Genomic DNA, 19,871 nt, shown 5'->3' on the forward strand with positions numbered 1-19,871 from the left:
GTGTTGCTGCGGTTGGTGTTGCCAGGCCGACGAGGCTCGCTGCTCCAGTGGCTGTGGGGACAGATCTCCAGGCAGCAGGGGGCAGCAGGGCAAGAGGAGGCTGAGTGACTGCTGGGTGGGGCAGACGGGAAGGCAAGCAGAGGAGGAGGCCTTGAAAAGCCCTGCCCCGCCTACAGGTGAGCAGTGGTGTGTGAGAGCCAGCCCCGTCTCACTGCCTGCCCACTCAAGTGGCAATTCCCTGGAGTTGCCTGTCCCCTCTGGAGCCTCAGCAGATTCTTCTTTCAGAACTCACTACCAAGAGCCCTGAACAGGTGATGGTATAGGATAGGGATTATCCTATAAAGTGAAATCAACCTGTAAACAGGTTTGGGAAGCTGGGAGGCCAATGGGGAGGGTCCGGAAAGAGTCTAGGGCTGGGTTGGGAGAGAGGTCCAGGACATAGTGGTGCCAAGGAAGGGCATGAAGTAATCTGTAGTGTGGGGGCTAGGTTTGGGGCGCCAGCGGGGAAACCTGGGGTGTTAGTATCTCAGAATGTCAGGTGCTGGTAGAGGTCTGGGGCAGTACAAAGAGGTAGGGGTGTCAGGAGGATTTGGGAAAAGTCCTGAGGTGTCAGAGTCTAGATTCAGGGGAATTTTGGTGATTTATGGGTCCTGGATGCTGGAGTCTGCTATGTCAGGGTCCAAATGGCAGAGCCAGTCCAGGGGCCAGTGGAGGCACGTGGCACTAATTCCTAACTCACACTTGTCTGCCTCTCAGGAGCCACCATGCAGTGCTTCAGCTTCATTAAAACCATGATGACCCTCTTCAATTTCCTCATCTTTGTAAGTATGGGGGTTGTGGGCTCTTTGGGGCTCCCTATAAGAGTGGGTCACAACCTAAGCAGAGCCCAAGCTGGGAAATAGGACACTGCTGTGTCCAGACTCTGTGGTACCAATTTCCCATTATGATAGGGTGCAGAATTCTCCCCAAATGCCGAGTCCTGGTCTCAGGAGCAGCCTGACTGCTACACAAGTTGGGGAGGAGAAGCGTAGGAGAAGGTCCTCCCTTCTAGGAAGCTTCAGCCCAGATTTAGCGCAGGGCAGTGTAGGCTAACAGGAGCAATTGTCCCCTTTTATAGGGACTGGGGGCCCAGTGAGAGGAAGAGGTTTGCCCAAGCTTACCTAGTGATCAAGGAAATTCAGTGGCCTCTGTAGGACAGGCAGCTGAAAGGAGAAATGCCTGAAGACCTCAGAGCAGAGAGTCGGCCTCAAGCAGCCTTTATTCATTCAACAAACCTCAAGCAGTCTTTATTCATTCAACAAACATTTATGTGCTAAGACTGTGCTAAGTGCTGGGGTGAAAGGTGAGCAAGCCCTTTCTCTGCCCTTGAGGATCTCAGATCCAGCAAAGCAGATAGGCAGACGGTGGCAACGTACTGTGTCTGGCCTTAGCAGAGGGGCTATGGGAGCCCACAGGAGGGGCCTGAACCCTGGTCAGAGAAGACTATCTGGAGGAAATAGGTGAGGCTGGGAATTTGCACTGGGTGAGGAGGTTGTAAAGCATGCAAAAAGACCCAGAGGCAATGAAATCGGATATTGTTCAGAAAACCAGGAACAGATTGTATAGGGCATGTTTGAGGAAGCTGAGTAATGAGGCATGAACCCTGGAGATGGTGGTGGAGATGGGGAGAAATGGACGAAGACAAAGGCCTCAGATGGTGGCCAAGGGGCAGAAGGGGGGCAAGGCAGACAGAGGTTTTGGAGGTAATGTCTGTGGCTCTGGTATGAGCAACCTGGGGGATGTCCCACAGGCAGCTGCATACCCAATGGGGCTGCAGCTCTGGTTGGAGCTGGACATGGATATTTGGAAGTCATGTGACCACAAATGGTCAGTGAAGCCACTGAGTGGGTAACAGCACTCAGGCAGAGTGACCTCTGAGAAACCCAACTTACAAGGATTATGTGGAGAAACGGCCACCAGGAAGCAGATAGAGAAAGAGCAGTGGAAAGAAATCAAGGAGAGCACAATCTCAGAGAGATCAGAAGGGCATGGCACATGAAGTGTCCACTAGAGTTAGCACAGCATGGCACCACAGACCTTAGAGCCACACTAGAGTGGCTTAGAGTCAGTGAAAAGTGAGGAAGTAGAGACAGGAAGTGTAGATGGATTTTTGGAGAAATTGGGCTAGAGGTGAATAACCTGACTCCAATATGGTCCATGCCTTGGGCTTCTTTTAGCTTCAGGGCACTAGCCTTTATCCATATATCTGGAGAAGGCAAAGGGATCCCAGCAATATGGAGATAGTAGGGGCTCCGGTCCGAGGGGGTTAAAGGCAAATCCGGTTTGGTTTCTGGCCTCTGTTGGTCAGGCTTTGCCAGGCTGGGCAGGGCAGGGCAGGGCAGGTCTCAACCTCCTTGAAATTTGACCCTTATAGGCTGGGAGCCCAGCTCTCTGTCCTTGGGCAAACATGCCTGGGATCCAGCCACAATCTGCCACCTGGTTCTAGCCTCAGTTTCTATAGCTGGGCACCAAGGTGATGTCAGGCTGATTCATCTGCGGATACTCTGGATCAGGATGGCTTTGCTCTAAGAGGTGTGGCATCTGGATAGTGTACCTCCTGCCCAGTCTGGGCCTCAGAATCCCCTGAGGTTTGGGGTTGAGCAAGAGAGAGCCTCTAAAAGAAACCCTGGCTGTACTCCCCCTCTGGTGCCTCAGATTTCCTGTGAGGCAAAGAGAGGTCTAGGTTAGATGAAGGGCAGGCCTCGAGTTTGATCCTGGAGAGGGGCCAAATGGGGCCTCAAGGTAGGTGTCCCTTCTCCCCGAGTCCCTCTCCAAGGTTGGAAGCAGGTGTAAACCTCAGCCCCACCTCTGTTGCCATGGTGACTGTTGAGCCTGTTCAAGCTACAACCCCACTGTTTCACCTATCAGAAGACAGAGGCGTTTCACTCTGCAAGGAAATGGGGTGGAGGGGGTACCCTGCTGCCCTCACCTGCTTATTTTCACTCCTAGCTATGTGGCTTGACCCTGACAGCAGTGAGGAAAAGTCTTGCCCTTCTCCCATCCTGTAGATATTTCTGGAACCCCTGATCCCATTTATATCTGCATAGGTGCTGGCTATGGGTGGCCCAGCTCCCATTTTTCTGGCTCTACAGAATATTTTCCTCCGTGCAGGATGAGTTTTTAAGACTCCTTAGCCAATAAAGGGAGAAACTTTCTCATTTCCCATCTTCCTGACTCAACTGCATGGTAAGGAGCTGCTTGCCCGCACTGTTTTATGGTCTGCCTCTCTGTCCCCAGCTGTGTGGCGTTGCCCTGTTGGCAGTGGGCATCTGGGTGTCCGTCGATGGGTCATCCTTCCTGAAGATCTTCGGGCCGCTGTCATCCAGTGCCATGCAGTTTGTCAACGTGGGCTACTTCCTCATCGCAGCTGGTGCTGTGCTCTTTGCTCTTGGTTTCCTGGGCTGCTACGGTGCTCAGACTGAGAACAAGTGTGCCCTCATGATGGTGTGTCAAACCCAGCTCCATAGGCCCATAACAGAGACCCGGGGCCCCCTCACCCTTGACACCAGGCTCTGGGGGTCCCCAAACCGTGCTCTGGACTCCAGAGGCCTCAGCAGAGGGGGCAACTGCCTTGTTTTAATGGGTGGTGGGTTACAATAAGTGAGGCAGGAGGGACTGTCTCTAAAATTCAGACCTCTGTTCCCCATTCAGTTCTTCTTGATCCTCCTCATCATCTTCATCGCTGAGGTTGCAGCTGCTGTAGTTGCCTTGGTGTATACCACCATGGTGAGGAGTGGGGATGGGGCAAGGGGGAAAGATCGGGAAAAACCCTGCACGTGGGCTGTGGCCTGTGAATGGCCGCCTTCCCTACCAGGCCCTAAGCATTGACCTGCCCCATCCAGGCTGAGCACTTCCTGACGTTGCTGGTAGTGCCTACCATCAAGAAAGACTATGGTTCTCAGAAGGACTTCACCCAAGTGTGGAACACCACCATGGAAGGGGTAAGGTGGGCTGGGGGAGATTTTGGGGTGGGGAGAAAAAACGAGGCCCCACTGACCACCCTTCCCTCCTCATTTCCAGCTCAAGTGCTGTGGCTTTAACAACTACACGGATTTTGAGGGCTCTCCCTACTTCATGAAGAACCATACCTTTCCCCCATACTGTTGCCTTGACGATGGCAATGGCACAGCCACAGAACCCTGCACCAAGGAGAAGGCTGATGACAACGTTGTACAGGTGTGGTATGGAAGGTTGGGGGCTGCTTTAATGTCCTCAAAGTGCTGAATGAGGGAGGGGTGCAGCTGCTGACTATAGCCCCTCTCTTCACTCCTCCAAGGGCTGCTTCAGTCAGCTTCTGTATGACATCCGAACCAACGCAGTCACTGTGGGTGCTGTGGCAGCTGGAATTGGGGGTTTGGAGGTAAGGGGCATGAGGAGGTTGGGGCAGGATATCACCACTGGATCAGGGTGCTTGACCCATCTTGGAGGCCTTGCAGAAGGAGACAGACTTCTAACAGAGCTTCATGCAGAGTGTCTGGGAGGCAGGGGACTGAAGCGTAAGGACCCTGATCATATCCCTTATCTCTACCTATTCCCTTCCCACCAGCTGGCAGCCATGATCGTGTCCATGTATCTGTACTGCAATTTGAAGTAAGTCTGCTTCTGCCTCCGCCACTGCTGCTGCCACAGAACTGGGAAGAGGCATCCTGGCACTGTCAAGCGGCAGTGTTTGGGCTGAGGACAGGATCTAACAGTTTCATTTGGGCCAGAGTGGGCCCAGCCTTGCTGCTCTGGACTTGGGGCCAAATAGGGGACCACCCCCTTCCAGCTGTGCCTGAGTTTTCCTTCCAATGGTGGGGTTGGGGTCAGAACCTCTAAGGCAGTCAGTTCTCCTTCCCATACTTCCAGTCTGTCCCTTAAACCCTTGACACCCTTTCAAGCCAATGGGGCTCTCAGTGATCCCAGCAGCCCCGCTGCGGGATGAGAGAAAGGCACCCTAAAACATGGACACATGCAAAATCAGCAGTCACGAGGCAGATGTGTAGAAGGCTCTTCAGAACTCATAACCCAATTAAAATGTCTCCGTTTGGAACTCTTTTCGCGTATCCTTGGAGAGGCAGGCCCATCTTGCCTCACTTGGCCTCAGATTCCTATGGGGCTGGTGACTCAGAAGGCCCCTGGAAAGGTCACAAGGGTGGAGGTAGATGCCTATTTTCCCCCTTCATTTGGATTCCAGGCCTGGGAGGGAGCCTAACAGGGATGACCAAGAGGGCACTCGGGGAGGAACTGGGGGCTGGGCCAGTCTGCCTTCCCATAATGTGGGAGGACTTTGACCTGAAACTACCCCCTCCTGGGTGGGGGCAGTGGACTGGAAAGCTATGAAAATAACAAGCCTGTGCCCAGGTGGGGGTGGAGAGACAAGAAATACTGCCAAGGCAATGGGAGGGTCACTTCTTAGGCTCTGGAATCCCTCCAGAAGCCCCCATCAGAGGATCCAAGCTGCCTACCCTTCTCACTCAGGCAAAGCCCATACCTGTCCTTGCCTTGGGGATTTTAGGAAGAACTTTGTTTATTTTGGTCTTGGCTTGCCTCTGGGACTCTACAGATCTGATCTCTTAATCTTAACCACCCCCAAGCTCTAGAAACTGTGCCTAGAAAGGCCAAGTGACTTGTTCCACGTCCACAACCTTCCCTGAAGGGCTGAGCCTTGACTTGGGCCCAGACTGTCTGACTCCAGAGTCTGGTGGGGTCCTGGCTGATGTGGAGTCCAATGTACCTGAAGGCCAGAATATCCCAGACATAGATCTGATTGCTGCTGAAACAGGACGGACAACACTAAGGAGGAAGGCTACAGCCAGCAAAACCCAGACTAGCAAACCAGTCCTCCTTACTCCCCACCTGGTTTTCCTAGGGCAGTCCAGAACTATTACCCCTTGCTGAGCCCGCGAAGGAACAGCAACCTGGAGAGAACCACACAGTGCCTGAGAGCTAGTCCCAGGTCCAGATCAGGAGCCTGCTGGGGGGCTGGGCAGGGAGAGCAACTAGTCCCTCTCCCCACCTTCACAACCTTACCATCTCTCACACACCACCCTTCCCCAGGTACCTACATGGAGGCTGCAGGGGATTTGTTTGCCCAGGGCGGGCCTCCACCACCTCGTGAGCTAACTGCTCCTTAACTTGACTGTTGTGGTACCTCAAGCACTATCTCTAGCTCCAGCAAACACTGAAGGCGTCAGGGTGGCGAGAAATGTCGGAGCACCTGTGCCATGGTGGAGGGAGGGGTAGAGCTGATAAAAGGGCGGGAGTTCTAGTCAGTTCCTGCCTCCCTGGCCAAGGCTCTACATAAGGCACTCACCAGACTTACCTTGAACAGACTCTGCAGGCTGACCCATCTCAAGAGGTGTGGTCTACACTAGATCCCTTAAATGTCCTGCCACCTGCCTTAGACTTTCTTATCCACTCCTTCTAGACAGTCCTATCCATTTCCTGGTGCTTCTATGACTAAGTTAGATCTTTCTAACTTCTTTGGATCAGTGGCTAGGTGAGAATCTGATGAAAATGATGGCTTTTCAGGCTATCTGGGTGGCTCAGTTGGTTGAACATCCGACTTCGGCTCAGATTATGATCTCACAGTTTGTAAGTTTGAGCCCCACATCAGGTTTGCTGCTGTCAGCTCAGAGCTGCTTCAGTTCTTTTATTCCCCTCTCTCTACCTCTCCCTTGCTCATGCTTTCTCAAAGATAAACATTAAAAAAATAAGAAGAAACGGGGGTGCCTGGGTGGCTCAGTTGGTTTAGCATCTGACTTCAGCTCAGGTCATGATTTCATGGTTCATGAGTTCGAGCCCCACATTGGGCTCTGTGCTGACAGCTCAGAGCCTGGAGCCTGCTTCAGATTCTGTGTCTCCCTCTCTCTCTGTCTCTCCCCCACTTATGTTCTCTCTCTCTCTCTCCCAAAAATAAACATTAAAAAAATTTTTTTAAAGAAGAAATTGATAGCTTTTCTCCAGAAAAATTTATAGATATGGAATCTGCTTACAAAGTACCCAAAGGGGGGCACCTGGGTGGCTCAGTTTGTTAAGTGTCTGACTTTGGCTCAGGTCATGATCTTGCAGTTCATGAATTTGAGCCTTACGTCAGGCACTCTGCTATCAATGCAGAGCCTGCTTATGATACTCTGTCTCCCTCTCTCTCTGCCCCTCTCCCACTTGCTTGCTCTCACTCTCTCTCAAAAATAAACAAATATTAAAGGGTGCCTGGGTGGCTCAGTTAGTTAAATGTCCGATTTCAGCTCAGGTCATGATCTTGCGGTTCGTGGGTTCGAGCCCCGTGTCGGTCTCTGTGCTGACAGCTCAGTGCCTGGAGCTTGTTTCAGATTCTATGTCTCCCTCTCCCTCTGCCCCTCCCCTGCTCATGCGCTCTCTCTCTCTCTCTCTCTCTCTCTCTCTCTCTCTCAAAAATAAATAAAACATAAAAAAATTTAAAATAATAAACATTAAAATAAAAGTATCCTAAGGACCACAGATCCTTGTTCCTACAACTCCATCTTCAGCCCAGTCATAGCCTCCTGAATGATGCCACCCCAGTTCTGTTTCACTCACTTCCTTTCCAACCCCCCTAGACTCACCTGCTCTCCCATCACCTCCCCTAACGCCAAGTATCCCTTTTGCTCTGTTGCTTCATCTCTGGAGACAGGTACCTAAACAGACAAGCTAGGCAGGTTAACTGCCTGATGGGAAGAGGCTTGGGGTGGCTTCTGTAAGCTCAGCCCCAAGTACAGTGAGGCTAAGGTCAGGCTCAGCTGTCTTAAGGTGGAGCTTAGGGAAAAACCTTGGTGTTTGAGACTGGGGCATCCCCTGGTGGCCAAATGGTGCCAAATGGAAGCTAAACTCTGTGGAGGACAGTAAGGAAAACTCATTATCCATCATGACCATTCTCTCTCCTACCCATCTCTCTCTCTGTGTCTCTCTCTCTTCCCCCTCCCTGCCCCCCCCCCGCCCCCACACAGTCATACCATCATAAAACACATCCCCAGAGGTTTTCTCCTTTTTTAATCAATGACCACCTTATCCAGCTTTGGAAACCTGGACAAAGAGGAGGCTGAGAAGAGGCCTGGTTCAGTGTCTGAGGGTCTCTGAGTGAGTCTGCATCAGCAGGTGGGCCCCAGCGGGCCTGTCCATGGGTTGGGCACAGCAGTTTCCTGAGTAAGAGCCAGCCCCACCCTCAGGGCAGCACCCAGCCAAGAAAGGAATCAAGGCCCTCCAGGCTTCAGCCTTTTCCCAAGGTCCTCAGGACAGTCAATAAATAGGTTAGATTCTGAGCCAGGCTTGGGAGGAGGGAGTGTGCAAAGGGCAGGATCAGCTGCCCAGGGACCCCGATGATTCCCAGGTACTATCCTGCCCCTTCCCACAAGGAAGTAAATAAATAGACCTCCAACTCAAGAACAGGGGCGTTGGAGCAGGGGAAGCCTCCCCTTGAGTTAGTAATTAAGTCTCATGTTAAAAACAAACCAGCCCCAACCCCTGCCAGTGTCTACAAAATCCTACAGGATGGGGTGAAGGGCTAGCCTGCCTGGGGGTACACAGTACCCAGCCCTGCAGGGTCCTGGAAGAGGTCTCATGTCTGTTCTGCAGCTCCTGGGGCTCCCTCTTCCTTTGGGGGTGGCTCCAGGAAAATTGGGATGATGGATGGTGGCTTCTTCACCCTGGAAAGATAATTTGAAAATGTATAGGGAAAAGGTAATTAGCTATGCCCGCTAATCCCACTAGACTCTCACATCCCAGGGCAGAAAAGAGTCACTCACGAGTAGGGGGAGGCTGGGACGCCCACCACCAGGAAGTGATTCTTCTTCCGAAACAATCTCCACAGGCCCCGGTGGTTGCCACGCACATCCAGGTCCCAGATATGGAGGCACTGGTGGGAGTGGGACAGAGTGAGAGGCAAGGGTCAGAGAGCTGTGGGGAGGGGCCACTGAGGACCCTTGGCTCAGCCTCCAGCCCCTCAACAGTCTCAATTTGTAAGAGGTAGCATCTTCTAGAATATGGAATTAGACAAAGGGTTTGAAAGAGGGGTTCCCAGAGGATGAAGCAAAGGTTCTGAGGTAGAAGATTCCAGAACAAAGGCTCCCTGTATCTGGTGGGGAGGAGTAAGCCTGGGGTGGGTATGTTAGTGGGGCACCTTGGCAAGCTGGGTCCAGGTGATAAAGTCATCATCTTTCTCCATTCGGATGAAGGCCACATAGGTGTGGCCCTCTGTGTCTGGCAGGAAAGAGTCTTCACAAGGGTTCTTGCTGTGGTCCAGAACCTCAGCTTCGCTGCAGCAGAGGGTAGGGGAGAAAGGCCAAGACAGAGCCTGCTTCATGGGTGTGTTTTACAAGGCCCTGTGCTTAGTTTAAAGCTCTGCTATTGCTGTCTTGAAATTCTTAATTTTTCAACAAGGTGTCCTGCTTTTCATTTTGCAGCGGGCCCCAAAAATAATGGGGCCAAGACCCCCAGTATTTGCCTCCTCACTCCCTGCCATATATCCCTACTGCCATAGGCCATACCTGAGCAGCCTGTGAATTTCTGCTTCATAAGCTTCCTTCTTCAGACTGAAGGAGAAGGAAAAATGGGTCAGGGGAAAGGGTAACCCCTCAGGTTCCAGGGGCAAGGCAAGAGATTACATGGGAATTGGGTGGCAGCAAGGCTGGGGTAAACAGCAGGCCCCAGGGTTGGAGGGGAATATTGGGGATTGGTCATCAAGGCTCCTAGATATCCTCCCCTCTGCTCTGTCCCCATCCCTGACCTGTCCACGTTCCTGAGCTGGACACCTGGAACCGTGTTGAACTTGTGCTTCTTGAAGTAGGCCTCCTGAAGTGGGTGTGAGGGTGAACATTAGGGCATTACGCTGTCAGGCCCACACCCGCCCATTGACCCACCACATAGCCACAAGGCCCACAGATGAAGTCCTGGACCCACAGAGGTCCCCCTAATTTCCCTCCATCTTCCCTATCCTCCTTTTTGTAGCATCTTTGGCCGGCTCTCATAGCCTTTTTTTTTTTTTTTTTAAGTTTATTTATTTATTTTGAGAGAGAGAAAGACTGTGAACAGGGGAGGGGCAGAGAGAGAGGGAGAATCTCAAGCAGGCTCTGCACTGTGAGTGCAGAGCCCAATGCAGGGCTCAAACTCAAGAAACTGAGATCATGACTTGAGCCAAAATCAAGAGTCAGATGCTTAACTGATGGAGCCACCCAGGCGCTCCTGCTCTTACTAGCTTTAATTTCAGCTCCCCCATTGCTAGAGACCTCATGCCCACACCAGCAGCTCATGCTCCTGACCCCTGGGTTAGTCCCTATTCCCAGTGGTTCTCCCCGGGTCTGCTGTTGTAGAGCCACAGAAGCCAGAAACAGGCCCTGTGGGGACCAGAGGGCAAAAGGCCAGTCTGAGCTGAGACGGAGGAAAGTGCTAAGACCAAGGTACTGAAAGTGTCAATGCCTGCCCCTCTCTGGGAGATGAGTAGGGTCTTGTATAAGCCGATCTTTCAGGGTCCTTCTGGAATCTAGGAGGTTCTAAGCTGCCCATATGTTCCTTTGGGCTGGCCTGTCTCAATGCATACTCTTGCTGTATGTGCGGAGTGGCCCTTTGGACACAGCCATGTAAAGCATGGAGGCCCGGGGACCTCCCTGTTCACTTTGGGCTGAGGCTTGGGCCCCTCCACTTGCAAGGACAGGAGAGGGCAAAGCTTCCACGGCTGCATAAGCGCCTGGTGGCAGAAATCCCCTCCCCACACCCACAGTTGGGTGCTAAGAATAGTAATAATGAAAAAAATACGAGCTAACCCTTATATAATGCTTGCAGTTCAAAGCATTTTACATATATTAACTTATTTAAGCCTCGTAACCTGGAACCCTTGTGATAGGTAGTATCTTTATCCTCATTTTACAAATAAGGAAACTGAGGCAAATGAAGATAAGGAATTTTCCCCAAAGTTAATAAGTGGAAGAGCTGGGACTGCTCTAGAGTCCATGTTCTTGCTCTATCTACTATTCTGTGCCCACCTCCACAATATCCCTGCCTCCCACTCACGTGGAAGTAGCCATTCATGTTGAGGCCAACGATGCCGAAGTGGTAGGATCTGGAAACATCAGGGATGATGCACTCTCGGCCTCGGCGTTGTTCAGGCATCCGCATCCACATGTCCCAGTCCCAGAGCTGGGGGCATGGAAGATTATGATGGTTAAGAGGTTTGGAGCTGGGAGGGGACTCCAGCCCACTCACCCTACCCTGCCAGGGCACCTTTTCCGGTGTGGGCCACTTGGGCTCAAGCTCCTCCTTATACAGGGACTTCCTGAGCACCCAGCCCAGGCCAGGCATGGTCTCTACACGGTACAGCAGTGCTGGGTCCTCAGCTGTGTGTTCATATCCCTGGGGACAGGGGTGCCATGGTGGGAGGTATCAGCTTGGTGCTTGTGCTGTACCAACACCCCAGCTGACCCCTGGCCACTTGGCTTACTTGGTCGTTCCAGGCAGAGATACAGTACAGGCTGTCGTCCTCTTCTAGTAGGTGGATGGACTGGCTCAGGAAACTGAGACAGGCAGGGTCCAAGGGTTCAGGGAAGGACAAGGACAAACCCAGTCACACAGTGATGCTGGAGGAGCTAGAGATGGGACTCAGGAGTCATGCCTACTTGTCCCTTCCCCCAAATCCCCACTGTGTCTACCCATCCTTCTACTCTCTACTCCAACCCCAACACCTGCTGTCCTACCTTTGCAGGCTTTCCCCCCACTTTTAAGCTTATTTTCCTCAGAAAGCTCTCCCAGACATCCCACTGCCTTCTTTCCTGGAGACCCAGTTAAGCAAAGAGGCCCAAGGAAGCCTATAGGAGCTGAGTGGAGAGGTACTTATGGAAGGGCACTCCCCTCACCTGAAAAAGTCCACAGCAATGTCCAGGTCCTCTTCCAGAACCACGGCAAACCTGGCTTCCTGCAGGGGGAGGGGGACAGCATGACCCCAAGGGGGCCTTTCCCATCCTGTGCCTCCTCCACCCCCATCTTATTTCTCAAGCAGCACTACCCCTGTTTTCCAGATCAGGAAGCTGAGGTCCAGAGAGGAGAAGAGCTTGCTATATAATAAGACCAGACCTTATACCCATGTTTCTCTTCCCTAGGTCCAAGGACTTTGTCCTTACTACTCACCGGAAACAGGTTGAAAGTGGCAGTGAGGCTGGCTTTGTAGTGCTGGGTGGGGAGCGGAAAGAGGGCATGTGAGCTTTGGGGTGGATGGCAGGGTCAGGTGTCTGCCCCTTCCATCCTTGCCTAGGCAGTACCTGAGACACACGGGCATTCTTGATGCTGATAGGAGTGTGCTGGATGCCCCTCAGACCAAACAGGGCCACCACATCCATTGGCTCCTAGAAGGCATGGCCACTGGTCACCATGTGAGCCACCTCCCCCTGCCCACTTTGCAGGCTCCGCCATGCCAAACCATTTACATTTCACAGCCCTTGCCTTGGCCGTCTCTTGTGATCATTGCTACTCAGCACCCACGGCCCTGGGCTCTGCTCTTCCCATAGCCCCCAAACCCCACTCACCTCATAGTAGCCATCGATGAAAACCGTTATCATCTGGGGAGACACCCCCTGGGCTGAGAGTAGAGAGCGCAGCATCCTGGGGAGCCCAGGGATGGGTTAGGTCTCTGTCACCCAACTCTGGGTTCCCTTGTGCTTATAGATGGGTCCACATCCCCCTGTTCACCCACATGGGTGAATGGGCCTAGAATCTGTTGCCTTTCTGCCCACCTCAAGAGTTCCTCCTGCAGGCAGATAAGCTTGAGGGTCCCACTTGCTAAGCACCCTCCTGTTCAGTGCTGGATACAGCCCACTCCCAGGCTCACCTGTACAAGTAATTGGGCCGGTTCCCTGCAATCACAGCCACAGGCACATTAAGGACCTTGTTGTCTGGGAGCTGAGGGAGAAACAGCTTTTAGTTCTTGCCTCACTCCCTCTTCACATTGGGATCCCCACCTAGGGAAGAGTTCTTTGGGGAGAAGGCGACTCCAGAGTAGAGAGGGAAAAGGCAGAGGGTCTCCCTGTCCCGGCCCTCCCATACACTCAACCCACATCCAACTCCAGGCCTTTGTTCACATGGCCTACTCTTCCCCCCAACAGGATGCCCCCCCCACCCCACCCCCACCCCCCGTCTTTCAGAGCTCAGCACAGATCCTCTGGTCCTGGTTCCCTCTCAGGCTGAGGTAGGGAAAGCCCAACCTGGCTCTTTCCTAGGGCCTCTGGCTGAATTGAGAAGGAGTCCAAGCCTCACTGTCTAAGGCTGCACTCACTGGGTCAGGGCTGAACTCGATGGGTGTGGGGTCCTTGCAGCTGCACACACTCCCATAGCCCTCAACTTTGCTGCAGAAGCGCCGGCGGCGACGGTTCAGCTCTGTGTCTGCCCAGTGGCACTCGGCCTCTGAGGGAGGGATGGGGTCAACAGGATGAGGCATGTAGGGGCAGAAGACCAGTGTGGTTTACAAAACCCCAGGCACTCAGTCAAGAGAATAAAGCTCCATTAAGAGGACCCAAATCCCCACCTCCAGCCCAGGCACTGCCCTGGAGCCCAGACCCCACTAACCCCACCTTCAGCTGAGCTCAGCGGCACATCTGTCTTCAGCAGGACTGGGTCCCCCCAGGAGGAGAGGGCAGGTGACTTAGAATGTTTCTCCCCAAGGACAGGACCTAGCAGGGGGCAGGAATGAGGGGCAATGGGGGCCCAGGCTCCAGTTTGAAAGCTTCTTCCCAACTCTCTGCCCACTTTCATCCAGCCCACCACTTCTGGCTCCTATTTGCCCCCAACCCCACCCCATCTCTTGGTGTTCTGTTCCTTCCAGACCCCTGATACTTTAGGGTGGATGGCCCATGGTGCCAGTACCTCCTTTCCGTCCCACGAAGGCCCAAGTGTCCCTCCAGCCCAGGGCAGGGCCAGCCTGACTGCCCAGGCTCCTCAGCAGAGCCTTGGCCGTGTCCTTGAGGTGGAAGGAGCCCTCGTCCTGGGAGACCAGAGAAAGTGGTCAGCCTGCCTGCCATGGTTCTGGGTGACCTGGCTTCATGGAGCACTCGTTATGTGTCAAGCATCACGCAAAACCTTTTATTTAAATTAGCTCGTTAAATTATCCCAACAACCCTCTGAGGTTACTATCCTTTCACAGTTAAGAAAACTGAAGGTTTAGAGAGATTCTGAGAATTATCCAAGACGGCCATGCTAGTAAATCCTTACCATCCCATACAATCTGCATCTCTCCGCTCTTTTCCCACCACTCCCCTCCCCTCCCTTAGTTTGCTCCAGCTCCACTGGCATCCCTGCAATTCCTCAAGCATGCTAAGCACCTTCCCACTTCAGGGCCTTTGCACTCGTCAATCTTCTCTAGAACACTCTTCCTCCAGATAGCCACCTGGCCCTCTCCTTACTTCCTCCAGCTTTCTGTTCACGTCACTTGCTTAACAGACGCCTTCCCTTTCTAAAATGCATCACCCATTATTCTGTCTTCCCTGCTTCACTATCTTCAGTAAGTTATCATTTCCTGACATCACACGTTTATCTGGCTTTTTTGTTGTTGATCTTGCCCCGCACAATGTAAGCTCCACAAAGGTTGCTTCTGATTGTAGCTCTAGAACCCAGATCAGTGCCTGGCATGCAGTAGTTGCTCAATAACTATTTGCTAAATAAAAATGACAAGGCTAAGATTGGAACCTATATTACCTTCCTCCAGAGGTTCTTCCCACTATGCTTTATGAGGGGTATAGAACCCAGGGCCATGAGCAAAGTTGGAATTGGGGGCATTGGGAGAAGGACCAGGGCAGAGTCACTGACCTTGACAGTGCAGATGAGCACTCGGCCAGGTGCCACCATGTTGAGGAACAGCACCATGGCCTCATCCTCATGAGGTGAGTATGTGTCAAACACACGCTTTGCCATCACATGGCCCTGGCAGGGACATACCTCTCATGAGTTAATGTCACCAGCAAGGTGGGCTCAGCTTCAGCCCTCCAGGTCCCCCACCCCTAGAACCTCACCGTGGCCTGGTTGAGAACGATGACATGGATGCCCCGGCCTTGCTCCCGAGCCTCGTCCTCCAGCACCTACAGGGTGGCAGAGACAAAATCCAACTCTTCATGGTGGCATTCAAGGTCTCTCTGTCTTATGGGAATTTAAAAACTCAGCTGCATGAAACCTCTTCTCCTGCCTATGCCTCTGTTAACAGTTCTTTTCTGACCCAGCCTGAATGCCACCTCTTCCAGAAAACCTCCTTAAGTTATCCATTAGAGAGATCAGATCTTTCTAGAACCCTCCTCTCTACGGCTTTCAGACTCTTAGAGCCCTAACGTCTCTTCCTCGTGCTGGAGATATTATAATCCATCAGATTAAGCCCCTCGAACTGGGGCCAGCTCTGATTACCTCTAGGTCCCCAATGCCTGGAACTAGGCTGAGGTCAAAGAAGGGACCAGAAAACAGTTATGGGATAAGTCAATGAATTATCTACCTACTGATACTAACGATCACTTTGCATAATATTCCACTACATGCAACACATTTCATATACTTTTCTTTTAATCCTGACAAGGAGAAATCATTAGTCCCAGACTTTAGATAAGGAACTGAGGCCTCCAGAGCCACATAGTTTGAAAGTGGCAGAGATGCAGTACCCACTTAGGCAGTGGATCCCAGAGCCACGGACCCACACCCTGAGTAGAATACAATGACTGTACACCCGACACTGGCCCACTTACCGTAGTGCCATCCACAGCTACATATACTTTGCTGCGGCTTGAGTACACCTCCACATCCAGAACCCGTCGGGGACCACTGCCCCTGCGCCGTGACGGCTCTAATCGGCCCAGGGCCTCATCTGTAGAGGTGCAAAGGTCAGGGAGATGGTCTTTCCAGCAGCATCTCATCCCTTGGGATCTGCCTACCATTTCAGCTGTGAGATCCCGGGGGACCCCTCCCCCACCACCACTCCACCTCAACAGCCAACCCCATCCTCAGCCTGGCCCCACCATAGTCTTGTTCTGGCTCCGAGTCTCCATTGGCCTCACTGATTGCTCGACGCGTGTCCAGGATCAACTTGATGTTGACGATGACGGTCACCAGTAGGAAAAGCACTGCCCCTGTCTGAGAGGAGCGGTAGGGATGACTAAAGAGGGGCACCCCCTCCAGATCATTGAGGGTCTTCCTGAAAGGAGGGCCCTGGCTGCAGTGAGGACACAGGGAGATCCTGGGGCCTCTCGTCCCTCTGTCCACCCATTTCTACTCCCCCCAGCCAGGGTCCAGTTTCACAACCACCTCCTCCTGGGAACCACCCCTGACCCTTCTCTCTTCATCAGGGCCCTTCCTACCCAGAGCTCCTGTATTCTTCCATTTGAGGCCCTGATTTCCTTGGTCCCCTCCACAATTAGTTCCTAGAGATGGAGCCAGTCCCAGAGAACCAAGCTGGGGATCAGAAGACCTGGGTCTTAGCTCTGACTGCCTGACAGGTGTGTGTACCCCTGGGCAAAGCCTTCCTGATTAGACTTCAGGTTTTTGTCAGAAGCCTAGGAGGTTGTACTTGGGTTCTGATTCTAGAACTCTGGGCCCAAACCACCACCTCGTAGCGACGTGACACAAAGAGGTTTCCTCTCTAGAAACCTGCCGCCCCTTTCCAGGGTTGGGGGTAGCCAAGGTAAGTCCCAGTGCCAATAGTCTAGGCTAGGGTAAAGCTGGGAGGGAGCCCCTAGGAGGTTTGGGACATTTCTATACCTGACAGAATCTCCGCAGGGCTCGCTGGTTGGTCAGTTTATACTTCCAGGTAAGATACCAGCTCCGCTTCTTCCGAGCCCCAAAGGGCTTGATGAGGGAGCTGGGCTTCCAGTCGTCCATGCCGGATTGGGGAGTCACCACTGTCCTGGCCAACCCATGCCTTCAGGAATCTGAGAGGACCAGAGGGTCACATGGAGTAAGGTGTTCCTCCCAAAGTCTGATACCTTCTAGGGAGACCAGGGAGGACCTCCCAGCAACGCTTCCCTGAAGACATCCACGCTGTGTGACCTGAGAAAAGTGGCTCAACTTCTCTGGAGAGGAAACCTTCAGAGGGGTCAGATCACCTGGAAACTCCCCCTGGGGCTGGGGTAACTGACACAGCTGCTCGGGGACCTTCCCCCCACCCCCCGCCCCCCGCGCCGGAGAAGGGGCCAAACAATCGGCTCTCGAGGTTTATCAGCTCCTAAAAGGGCCAAGCTCCAGGTCTTCCTAGTCCTGTTGTGGGCAAAGGGCGGAGACAACCCCCTTCCCCAGCCCCCAATCCTTCCACCCCCTTGCGCCCTCGCCCTCTCCTATCTGGCCCCATTCTTCTCCTCCCAGGGCTCGGGGCCGCCTGAGGACTCGGGAAACCTGCCCCGGCCGCGCCACCCCTCCCGGACTCTTGCCCAGAGGCACTCACGGCTCAGGGGGCCCGGGCCCCACTCGGGCCCCTCTCGGGCCCGCACTGCTCGGCCCGGCGCGCCGCGGCCTCCGCCTCCTCCATGCCGTTCGCGGCCCCGCCCCGGCCCGGCCCGGCCCGCCTCCCCGCTTCCGCCGCCGCCGCCGCGGGGTGAGAGGGCGGCGGGCGGCGCTTAGGGCGGCGGCGACGAGTGTCAGCAGCCCGCGAGTGCCGCGAATACTCAGCAGCCCCCGGCTCGCAACCAGCGGGCGGGGTGGCTGCGAGGGGAGAGCAGATCCGGCCCCCCATCCCCACCCCCACCCCCGACGTCTTGGTCCCCAGCATCGCCGATGGCAAACTGGATTCAAGTCGGAGTCCTAGAGATTTGGACTAGACCATTCGGGATTCCAGGGTCATAGGGCCTACAGGCCTCGGACACAGCTACCTGCTCCCCTTGCTTGGCCAAGGCTGCACGCACCTAGGTCTAGGGTATGCAGGCCTAGGGTATGCGTTTGGAGGCTGAGGGGAATTAAAAACCTGCTTCTCCCACGACCTGAGACCTTGGGCAAGTCACTGCACGTCTCAGCCTAGGTTCCCTCATCTGTGAAATGCTTACTCTATATGATGCTTACTCTATGCCAGTCACTGTTCAAGCACTTTACTTCCATCAACTCATTGAATTCCACAACCCCATGAGTTAGGTGCTATTACTAATGAGGCCCAATGTCACAAAGCTAGGAGAGCTAGAATTCAAACCTAGGCATCCCAGCTCCGGATTTTACTCACAACCCCTGCCCTATACTGACAAGAAAAATACAGAGTTGTTGTGAAGGTTTAATGAGATAATACATACAAAGCACTTAGCTTAACATAGTAATTCTCAAACTTTACCTTGCATCAGAATCACTTGGAGGGTGCCTTAAAACACAAATTGCTGGGCCCCATTCTAAGAGTTTTTGATTCATAGTCTGGGGTAGAGCAGAATACTGCATTTCTAACAAGTTTCTAGGTGATGGAGATGCTTATTTGAAGTGAATGGGTAGCTATGCAAGTAAGCAGAGGAGCAATATAGTTCCATTTAAGAGAACCTTTACTGTTTTGTGAAGACTGTTTTAAAAGGAAACAGAGGAAGCCAGACCAGTTAGATTTTTTTTTTTTTGAGCTCTCCATATTCCACCTGCTCCCTACGTGGTGGGATGGTATTCCCCCCCCCCCCCCACACACACCAAATGTTAACAGTACTTATCTTAGAAGCTAAGATAATAAGTGATTTTTCCTAATAGGTATGTATTAGAGAACAGAAGAAAATGCAACACATTTTATTAGCATTTGAAAAAGATGTCCCTCAGGGCTCCTTCCTGATCTTCACTCCTCAATCTCACTTTCAATGGAAGATCATATCCACTCTCTTGACCTCTGTAACCACCTAGATTCTTACACTCATATCTGCAGGGCTAATATTTCCTGAGCTCCAGGCTGACCTGTATCTAATTGCCTGCTGGACATCTTCACAGGCCCCTCCAACTCAATGTGACCCCTGCTGTAATCATCTCTTCCCACTCTTAGATCTCTTTTGGGGTTCCCTTCCTTGGTGAATGACAGCAGGAACAGCTGAAGTCATCCTTGACTCCTCATCTCCAACAACCAGCCGAGGTGTCTTTACTCACCAGCATACTCTCTGCACCACGCGCAATGGCTAGCAAATGGTAGATGCTCCATAATATTTATTGAAATCACTCATTTCCTGAGCAAATACTCATGAATGCCACTATAAACAAATAAATGTAACCAGTCACCAAGTCTTGTCAGTCTTACCTCCTTAAGAGTCCTCCATTGTGGTCTAACTGTTCTCCAATCTCACAACCTGCCCCTCCCTAGTCCAGTCCATTTCAGTTTCTTCCCTTCCAACCAGGTTCCTTGACTCCAGATTTGTACCCCTCCAATCCTTTCTCCTTGCAAAATCCAGAGCAGTTTTTCAAAAAGGTAAGTCTGGTTTTTAACCTCTGATTTAAAACTCTTCTGTGGATCAAGAGATATCAAGGAAAAACACATTACTTAAGGTTACAAGGTAACCATTAGATGACCTAAAAATAGTGATAGAAATATTTAGGGTCAGTGGAAGAAGGGAAGTACAGAGTGTGAGATAAATCTATATTTATCATAATAGGAAGTCAGTAGATGATATTTAAAATTAATAAATAGTAGTACTGTATAAGCATATGTAGAGTTATGTGTATAAACACCAGAAAAAACAAAGCTGAACATCATTGTCTTTGGGGTGTGGGTATAGAGGTGGGAAAAGATAAAGCAGGGTTTGCATTGTAAATCCTTCTGTGACCATGGGCTGAAATAATTTGTATTAAAAACCCAAATCAAGCCAAAACAACAACAAAAGTTTTTCATGGCTCCTCATTGCTTATAAAATATAATCCAAGCACTATAGAACTATCTTCTACAGTTCTACAGCAGT

General features: G+C 52.3%; 2 protein-coding genes across 4 annotated transcripts; one reads left to right on the forward strand and one right to left on the reverse strand.

The window, feature by feature from the left end:
• Window positions 1-155: 155 nt before the first annotated feature.
• TSPAN1 (tetraspanin 1) lies at window positions 156-5,071 on the forward strand. Its single transcript, XM_019836921.3, has 8 exons — window positions 156-311; window positions 757-821; window positions 3,277-3,483; window positions 3,691-3,765; window positions 3,882-3,980; window positions 4,060-4,215; window positions 4,316-4,399; window positions 4,586-5,071. Exons 2-8 carry the CDS (start codon window positions 765-767, stop codon window positions 4,631-4,633), a joined length of 726 nt encoding a protein of 241 aa, XP_019692480.1. The 5' UTR covers window positions 156-311; window positions 757-764; the 3' UTR covers window positions 4,634-5,071.
• A 2,940-nt stretch (window positions 5,072-8,011) lies between these two features.
• POMGNT1 (protein O-linked mannose N-acetylglucosaminyltransferase 1 (beta 1,2-)) lies at window positions 8,012-17,565 on the reverse strand. Of its 3 annotated transcripts, none has more exons than XM_023258642.2 (22): window positions 17,423-17,565; window positions 16,744-16,913; window positions 16,044-16,119; window positions 15,735-15,853; window positions 15,021-15,086; window positions 14,818-14,931; window positions 13,879-13,996; window positions 13,587-13,685; window positions 13,292-13,419; window positions 12,848-12,918; window positions 12,546-12,621; window positions 12,282-12,365; window positions 12,151-12,192; window positions 11,880-11,938; window positions 11,468-11,540; window positions 11,251-11,379; window positions 11,041-11,166; window positions 9,761-9,825; window positions 9,522-9,566; window positions 9,155-9,290; window positions 8,781-8,890; window positions 8,012-8,681 (listed from the first exon to the last, which is right to left on the reverse strand). In XM_023258642.2, the coding sequence occupies exons 2-22, from the start codon at window positions 16,861-16,863 to the stop codon at window positions 8,594-8,596; spliced, it is 1,944 nt and encodes a 647-aa protein (XP_023114410.1). In that variant the 5' UTR covers window positions 16,864-16,913; window positions 17,423-17,565; the 3' UTR covers window positions 8,012-8,593. The 3 variants fall into 3 exon arrangements, with proteins under 3 accessions (XP_023114410.1, XP_023114409.1, XP_019692482.1); XM_023258641.2 differs by having other exon boundaries at window positions 16,005-16,119; window positions 17,423-17,564; XM_019836923.3 differs by lacking the exons at window positions 16,744-16,913; window positions 17,423-17,565 and adding an exon at window positions 16,344-16,362 and having other exon boundaries at window positions 16,005-16,119.
• Between the last annotated feature and the right edge of the window lie 2,306 nt (window positions 17,566-19,871).

The sequence above is a fragment of the Felis catus genome, chromosome C1 (assembly GCF_018350175.1).
Source record: "Felis catus isolate Fca126 chromosome C1, F.catus_Fca126_mat1.0, whole genome shotgun sequence".
Taxonomy (NCBI): Eukaryota; Metazoa; Chordata; class Mammalia; order Carnivora; family Felidae; genus Felis; species Felis catus.